Source organism: Protobothrops mucrosquamatus, unplaced genomic scaffold, assembly GCF_001527695.2.
Source record: "Protobothrops mucrosquamatus isolate PMUCROS unplaced genomic scaffold, P.Mucros_1.0 scaffold1038, whole genome shotgun sequence".
Lineage (NCBI taxonomy): Eukaryota > Metazoa > Chordata > Lepidosauria > Squamata > Viperidae > Protobothrops > Protobothrops mucrosquamatus.
In genome coordinates this window covers 228,155-237,228 of record NW_015387270.1, presented here as the reverse complement: position 1 = coordinate 237,228, position 9,074 = coordinate 228,155, and the positions used below count along the sequence as shown (strand labels likewise).

General features: G+C 41.1%; 1 protein-coding gene across 1 annotated transcript in view; it reads left to right on the top strand.

The window, feature by feature from the left end:
- The window catches only part of SCARA3 (scavenger receptor class A member 3), a 25,245-nt gene that overhangs the window by 7,681 nt on the left and 8,490 nt on the right, over positions 1 to 9,074 (top strand). Inside the window, exons 3-4 of the mRNA XM_029284861.1 lie at positions 4,236 to 4,292; positions 4,563 to 4,682. Coding sequence (XP_029140694.1) covers positions 4,236 to 4,292; positions 4,563 to 4,682 — 177 coding nt within the window. The remainder of the gene's footprint in view (positions 1 to 4,235; positions 4,293 to 4,562; positions 4,683 to 9,074) is intronic.

Genomic DNA, 9,074 nt, shown 5'->3' with positions numbered 1-9,074 from the left:
CATTTTGTCATTTGTCTTTATCTTTGATGGCCAAAGTCACTGCCAAATGTGTGATTTTTCTGTCAACTTGCCTAGCCTGTGGCGGGCATAGAAATCCCTGGCGTATCTTAGTCTTTTAGGTTAACCACAGTATCCAAATAACATTGATTCCTCATCCAGAAAAAGAAAACAAAAACAGGAAAACTAAAGAAGAACTCATTCCCCCATGAATCTTGTTCATTGGTCTTTTCCAAAACATTTGGCAAGAAACCTTAAGAATATTGGGTCTTGGCAAGATATTAAAAGCACAAACAGATTGAAAAGTTTGGACCGATATAAAAGCCCAGACAATTCTTGGTGACTTGATAGAGCTTTTTATAAATGGTAGATCAGGCCCATTTGTTGTCTAAAAGTCTTGTAGGACTGCCAAAGTATGGGGGTTGAGCCACCCTAGGTTACATCAATTAACTACAAAATTTTAGTGGGGTATAGGAAATCTTTGTGGTACACCCCAGCTATGGGCTGGGCAGACCCCATTAAAGTCATTGTTTTCCAGAGCAATCTAGTCCATATGTATTCAAAAATACATCTGACAATATTTAGCAACACAAACTCTCAAGGATTATATGATTATAGCCAAAGAAACTATTAACAGTGGAAAAACAAATACATGAAATCGTAGCAATAAAAATAAAATATTGCAATAAAAAGGAAAAGAGAACCAATAAAATGGTAGATTTAAATATAGGCTAGAGAAACTTTTTGAAATTGGGGCAAAGCAAATCTAATTACAGCTTGAAAAGGTTCTACATGCAATCAAAGAATGCTGAGATGCATTTAAGGAACACACAGGTTGCACTATTAGAAATTGTCAAGGAAGATGAATAGCTCACACTTATGTTCAGTCGTACTAAGTGGGAAGACCACTCACTGTCCTCTGTTTTTCAACTAATCAGTGACAGATGGCAGAGGATAGTTTCCCAACAACAGTACACAATCAACAATAGGGAAATAGGCATCCTGATCAGATACCCTGAGGGTGCAGAGATTTAACTTTGCTTCTGAGTGATCCATTGGAAGTGTTACGGATTTTTGAGAAATGTTTAACTTGGTTCTGGGAGCCTACATGGTCTGCTTGTGTGTATTGCTTAGTCAGCTTCTGGGAACAGTTCCCAACCATGCATTCATTTCACATGCTTAGGATGAACAGTACCAACACATGACTTCTTATGCTCAGAAAAAAAATTATATTCAAGGAAGTGAAAAAGTCTTCCCTGGAAGGGGGCGTTTAGGCCTGTTACATCCGCACCAACTTGGTTTCTTAGGAAAGAAAGACCCTTGACTCCATTTGTGGGAAATATTTTCTTTTACTAAAAGCCAAGTCATTCCAGTACAGCAAAGCCAGAGCTGAAGTTTGCGTGCGAAGGTTCCCCAGTTAAATTTCCCTTTCCTGTTCTTCCTGCATAGTCTACGACAGGCTGGCATCTAGAAAGCAAGTTTGAAGCTCAGGATGGCAGTTCAGACAAGGCCACTGAATTCACACTATCGGCAAAACTAGGGTTTTGACTCTGTTAAGAGGCTCACAGAAATATACTCCAGGTTTTTGGGGAAAGCATTTCACACAAAACAACTTCTTTTTAGCAGCTACTTTGAATTCTCAAAGACATTCTCCGTTTCAGTGTATAAATCTTTCTCTGATGATCCTCAGGAGAGAATAAAGCACAACAGTCTGAAATAGATGTCCATGCCCTTTATACTATAAATTAAATTGGAAACCAAGCAAAATACTACAAAGTTATTCAGGCAAGGCTCATAATACAATAGATGTTACAATCTAAAAGCATACATAGGATGTTTTCCCAACTAATGTTGCTTCATCCAATTAAATGGTGATTCCAGCTAGAGAACAGAAGATTGCAGAGGCAGATAAACACAGTGAGAGGAATAGAATGCAGATTCAGCAACTTAATTCATCTAAAGATTCTTGGGTTGTTGCTTTTTTCTAGGCTCTGGTGATCCTGCTTTCCCAATGATAACTGGTGCGGAGCTCAAGATAAACTGGCACTTCTGACTGCTCAGGATCCTCAAGTTATATGAGCATTATACTAATATCTCTCTTGGACCATCTGGGACCTCAATCTGGCTTATTCTGACACTCTCCTTACATTCTTTTCTCTAGCCTTGATCCTTGCTGTTATGTGGATCTAGGGTCCCACCCAGTCTCTATCCATTCATCCATCATCTTTGGTGCCTCTGCTGGGTGTAAGCAGTTTACATCATTTTTCCTTTCCAGTTCACCATGTTTCTCAAGACCTTCTTGTTCAGTAAACAAATTATATTACAATGGCCTGTCTATTTTTATGATGTAAAGCCTAAAACAATGTTCAAGTCTCCATTTTTGATCCAAAATCTCCATCTTTAATCTATTTGTAATGCCAAGCAGTAATTAATACACTATGCTGAATAGGGTTTCTGACCAACATCTCACAAATGTGTAATTACACATGCATATGACAGGCATGTTGGCATGTCCACCCTGTAAACAGCATCAGGAAATTGTTACTGAGTGAAATGACTTTAGGGAGGGAGAAAAGCTGCGCCTTCCGTACCCACCATCAAACACAGTCACTGGGAAAGAGGACAGAAGGCAAGTATACAGTATGTACATATGAATAAATGTCTGAGCATGTATTAATGCAACAATGCACTAATAACCCTAATGGAAATCAGTAGGTTGCATAGATATATTAAGACATAGTTGCATTTTGATAATCCTGTGCTAAATTGAACTGGCTCTACAACAGTAGCCAACAATTGTGCAAGAGGAGCATGGAGAAAGTGATGCTCTCCCATTATTTGGCACATATAAGGAACGGCTGCTGGAATTGGGTATGTCTAGTTTAACGAAGAGAAGGACGAGGGGGGACATGATAGCAGTGTTCCAATATCTCAGGGGCTGCCACAAAGAAGAGGGAGTCAAGCCATTCTCCAAAGCGCCTGAAGGCAGGACAAGGAGCAACGGGTGGAAACTAATCAAGGAGAGAATCAATCTAGAACTAAGGAGAAACTTTTTGACAGTGAGAACAATTAACCAGTGGAACAACCTGCCTCCAGAAGCGGTGAATGCTCCAACACTGGAAGTTTTTAAGAAGAGACTGGACAGCCATTTGTCCGAAATGGTATAGGGTTTCCTGCCTGAGCAGGGGGTTGGACTAGATGACCTTCAAGGTCCCTTCCAACTTTACTATTATTATTATTATTATTATTATTNCGCGCGGCCGCATTCTGAACTAGCTGGAGCCTCCAGGTGCACCTCAAGGGGAGCCCCATGTAGAGAGCGTTGCAATAGTCCAGGCGGGAAACAACGAGGGCTTGAGTGACCGTGCGTAGAGCGTCACGATCCAGAAAGGGGCACAACTGGCGTATCAGGCGAACCTGATGAAAAGCCCCCCTGGCCACGGCTGTCATATGGTCGTCTAAAGACAGCCGAGTATCCAGGAGGACTCCCAGGTTGCGGGCCCTCTCCGCGGGGGCTAATGACTCGCCCCGATAGCCAGAGATGGAGCCAACTGGCTATGTCGTGACGCCGGAAACCACAGCCACTCGGTCTTGGACGGGTTGAGTCAAAGCCTGTTCCTCCCCATCCAGACTCGCACGGCCTCCAGGCACCGGGACATATTGTATCTACTGCATGGCACAACATACCTCTAAGATGGTAATAACTTCCTCTTGAATGTCGACCTTCTGTTCTGGCGCTCAGAGGATGAAATTGCCACTAAAGATTACAAGACGTCAAACGAAGTTAAAATAAGAAGCATTGAAGTCAACTTGGTTTCTTCAGATGTGTCAGAGTATCAACCTTGGAGATAGGCCAATTGCTTACCAGAAAATTATGGGCTGCTGTAATCTAGAGAACACCTGATCAGAGAAGGAGGACAGTATTTACATTTGTTTGGAAAGAAACAAGTGTGCAGTGAAGCCATAATAACTAAAGAGCAACTTCTGTTTTTTGTGGTTATTTGAATTCTGCATAACCCTCTCATTGTGTCCCAAGACATACTCTTGCTATCTGTTTCTAACAGCACTATAAGTCTGTAGGAGGCACCTGCATTATTTAATAAAACCTCTTTACCCAAAGTACTCAAAAGGATGTTCGATAAAAGCCAAATATAACAGGTTTAGGCAAAATGTAGCAGTGCTTTTTTGGCAATTGTTGATACTTAAAACATATTTTGTAATTTACTTTTATATTTTAGAAGAGGACCTTCCTGGAGAAGACGACGAAATGCCTTCCTTCAGATATAGACCAAATGGTAAGAGCAAATTAAGCCTGCCTGGGTTGTCTCCTCCCTAATTGTTCTTCTTTTTCCACTTCATTCCAGGGCCAGAAAATATTGGAAAACTCTACTGGGTTCTCCAAAATCACCCTTCCACTCTTGAGGACTATGTTCCGTTTTCATTCAGTCTCTGCTCTCACAGTCCCTTCTCTTTGGGGTATATTCCCAAAACCTGAGTCATATGAGTGAAATCAGAACTCAGCCCTAGATATACCAGGTTCTCCATGTGTACTTTATCTCTTGCAGGCCGGATGAGGACCAACTGCAGCCAGTGTGAGAAAAACCTAACTCTACAGACATCTGTGAAAGTGTTGTATGTCTTTGTTGTCTTGCTGGTAATGGCAGTGGTGGTGCTGGCAGCTTTAGGTAAGTAAGGGACTACTCATTTTTGGCTTATGTGTTTATTAGGCCACCTAGCTTCATGATGATGCTGGGCAGCTTACAGTAGTAAAAACAATACAAACTAATATCAACAAAGCAGAAAGAAGACAAAGGTTGACTGAAGAGACAACCAGCCAATTCATTACATGAAAGTCTAATGAAAGGCTTATCACCCATCTTAGCTCAAGGCCTAGGGAAAAATATATTTTAATGATTTTTTTAAATGAAGGCAATCTAATTAATCTCTCATACTAATATTTGGAGGAATCCAGAGTCCAGGTACATTGACAGAGAAGGCCCAGTACTGGGTTCCCATTAGTTATAATCAGCACTTTAAATTGCACCTGGAAGCTGACAGGTATGCTCATTACAGGTAGTCCTCGAGTTACGAGTGTAACGGAGCCTGCCCATTCCACTCGTAACTCAAAAACTCATAGAGTGGATTTCGTACTTCAAACGAGATCACTTCCTTGTTCGTTAAGATGTACAATAAGACGTTAAGACGTTAAGTGAACACAAGATATCTCAGGATAGGGAAAGCTATGGAGGGCCTAGTGATGGAACAGGCCCCCAAGGCCTCCCCAACCTACTAAGATACCTCATGCTTCCACCTCCCTTCCTGCCGCTCTGGATGCACCTGAACAAGATCCATCTCCTCTCTGCTGCGGTTCCTGCTTCCGCCCACCCTCCCCGTGGCCCAAGCTGGGCTCTGGAGGCCTTTTCCAGGCTGCTGACACCTGGATCTGAGGTCGGGGGATGCTTCCGCAACCCTCCCCGTGGCCCAATCCAGGCACCAGAAGCCTTTTCCAGGCTGCTGCCACCCAGAAATGGACCACTGGAGGGCTACCAGGGTGAATGTTGCAGTGCCACTGCAGTTGCTCATAAGGGCGAACGACTGCCGTGGTGCAGCAACATTCATAATTTCAGGACTTGCTCATAAGCACTAGGGCGCTCATCACGTAACTTTGAAAGAGCATTAAGTGAACGCTGGTAACTCGGGGATTACCTGTACTATCCATACCACTGCATTTTGACCTGATAGTGAAACAACTGTGTGGCCTTCAAAAGCAGTCTTATGTAGAGGGCATTACAATAATCATGATGAGGACTTGAATGACTGTCTGGAGAGCTTACTAATACAAGGACAGTCACAAGATGAATTTGTGGGAGGCTTCCTAGCCACAGCACTGCCTCTTTGAGCAGGAGCTAGGAATCCAGGAATATGTTGTTGCTGCTGCTCCTGCTGCTGCTGATGAGACCCTAGGTTCTTAGGAAAAACTTGATAATATGAAGGCCAACACCAGCTAAAGAACAGGCATCTGTGGTTTCCCATTGTTGTGTACATAATGCATTGTAATCTTAACCCTCAGAGGCAGTCCAGAAGGGCACCATGCTTGATATTGAAATCTGATAAAAGATCAAGGAGAGCCAGGATGGTAGTACCAGAGGTCGTCAAGAAGCCAATCTATGTACTATGGCCAGTTTGAAATACAACTGAAGTATTTATGTAATCCATTTTCTCCAGATTCCTCTAGTGCTGCATCCCAACCATCTTCTCAAAATGTTCTCCATTCAAACAATAGATAGTACATTCCAATCACAATTAGAACTTTTTAATACTAGGCTGGCCTCAGATCATATACACATATCTCAAGGGCTGTTGTAATTTTCAGGATTGCTTTTTTAGATTCCTTTTAATAGTACTCATCAGTGTACCTTTTAGAGACTGGACAAAGCTCATTGCAAGCAAGGACTACACTCTCACTCAAAATATATGCATTCCATTCCACATTAGGATTACTTCCTTACTTTGTTGATGCTGTACTTAAAAGTTCCTGGTTTAAAATTGTATGTAGGAAAATTAGATTGGCTTCTCTCCAGATGACCTATTTTTAATGGGCCATACTTCAGTGTTTTGTTAATTAAGCAAAAACTCTAGAATTAAGACTTGATTTGTAAAGCTTAATTCATCCTGTTCTGTCACTTAGGCATTTATTATTAAAATAATTGACATATGGGCCTCATATTTAACTAATATGACTCATAGCATTTATCAGATTATTTCTGCAAAAAGCACAATTACAGTAAATGCCTTTCTATCACATATCTTGTTAGAAAGATTCCAGAATATACTCTGTACAAGGTCTTGTACAAAGACTCTACTCTTGTAGTAAATCAGAAGTAGAGTCAATGGAGCACATACATTTGGCATTTGATTTTACTATGTTGAAACAGACCTTTATCTTTCCTTTATTGATTTTTAAACCAGGCTGTTTAAACATATATACAAATTTTGTCTTCTCCAAGTGAAGACCCATCATGACTCTGTCAAAAGCCAAGTTTCTGTTGTTGTGATTCCAAGAAGAAACTATTTTCTGAATGATTTGTTTCTCATGCAATATCATAAATTGTTAGATTTGTTCTTGGGTCTTTTGACTATAATAAGCCATTTTCTTACCTGCCCACTACATAAGGGCATAAATTTAATAAATATGTGGTTGAGTTAGCATCCCTAATAATCTTGCCTGCTTCCTCAGGAGTTCTCAAGTTCAAACTCATCTTAGCCAACTACATAAGATCTTGCCTCAACGTAACTAGCTTATTCAACTCCAGGCAAGTCCAAGCAACTTTATCTACCAGATAGCTAAAATATTCTTCATTACAGCCCTAGGAATGATCTTGTAACTCAAACATCTCATCATGTTCTCAGCTGCCTATAGTAGCTCAAGCTATGCAAAACAGCAGAAAAAGGCCTTAGTAGTCCACATTTCTTTCTAATATTAGCTGCCAGTAGCTGCTGGCAGTACTATGACTCATAAAGTATAGGCTTAAATGCTGTAGACAGGATGTATCTGTAGGAACCCAGGTATCATTAATCATCCTTCAGTAATTTCCAGGACCCTGGAAGGAGGAAGGCAAGAATTATCCAGCAATTCTTCCTTCTTCCCAGATTCCTTTCTGGCGGTACTGCTTGGTCCAGCCTTGTCTTTTTTCTAGCAATTAGCCTGCACCTTTTCCACTTTCTCCTCATCTGATGACTCAGTTTTAAGAGCTGGCTAGCAAAGGGCAATCTTGGGATATGAGTCCTTTGGTGGAAGTGTTCAGTTTACCACTGCCTCTTTGCCTGCCAGCTTGGATTCCATCTGCTTAGCCTGGAACATCTGCAAATAAGTCTCATCTTTTCTATGAAGCCTTTTGGTGAAATGTAATATATCTATTTGCAAGATGGTCTTAAAAACATGAAACCGAACCAATATCAGATTGATCTGGTTGATATATTGCATATATCACTCAAATGTTGATGTATTTATCCATGGTTTGTTGAAGAAGTCTTTGTTGGCTGGGTTCACAATGTGCTAAGCCAAAGACAAAAGAATTATTGATTCCTCCATATAATAATTGTAAATTCCATCAAACAATGTCTGCCTATCCCAGGTCCTTAGGAAGGAGTCAGTAGGTGGATAAAAATGCCCAATCCAATTTGAACATCTGGTTGATTGTGTGATAAACCATTAATAATAAGCTTATTTGCTGCCTGATTCCCAACAGCTGGGCTGCATTCTCAGTTTTTTTCCATTTTTGTTACTGCTTTTTTGTTCTTAGTTTTAGAATAAAACCCCATTCGGCAGGACCTATCCTCTTGTAATCTGAAAGTATTCCTTGAAAGTTTTCATCTGCCTTATTATTCTCTGCAGCCCCTAAATGGATTGGGTCCATTTACAAATACAGTCTCTCTTTTCCTGGCCTCTTTCATCACAGGAATTGGGTCCACCTGTATTGATTTTGAAGAATTGTTCTATGGATGAATACAAAGTCCTGAGACCATTTGCATAATTTATTTCAACATTCTTTTGACTTGGAAAGAATGAAAAGTCATCCCAATCTGGTTTGCATATTCCTCTCACAGTCTATAACGGGGCCCTGCAACAAAAGTGCTTGTTAAGCCTGGAACAAAAGTGGCTATGTTGAAAGAGCAGTCAGCTACTGTTAGGCCTTGTGTATTTCAGATGCTATGTAATCTGCCAGGTTCTAAACATGGCCTAAACCAGGGTAGTCAACCTTGGCTCTTTTATGACTCGTGGACTTCAATTCCCAGAATTCCTGAGCCAGCTTAGCTGGCTCAGGAATTCTGGGAGTTGAAGTCCACGAGTCATAAAAGAGCCAAGGTTGACTACCCCTGGCGTAAACATTCCCAAGATGAAGAGAGCAATCATATCCCTTTCAAGGGACAAACTGGTGTTGATAACAGGCGAAGTGGAAATTGCACCCTAAAAAAGCAACTGTCCCAGGGATAGTTCCAGAGTCTTATCTTTCTTTTGCCCTCAGTTTGAACCAATTCCAACTGGCAATTAGAAATCTTTCCCCCTTTTGAGCCAA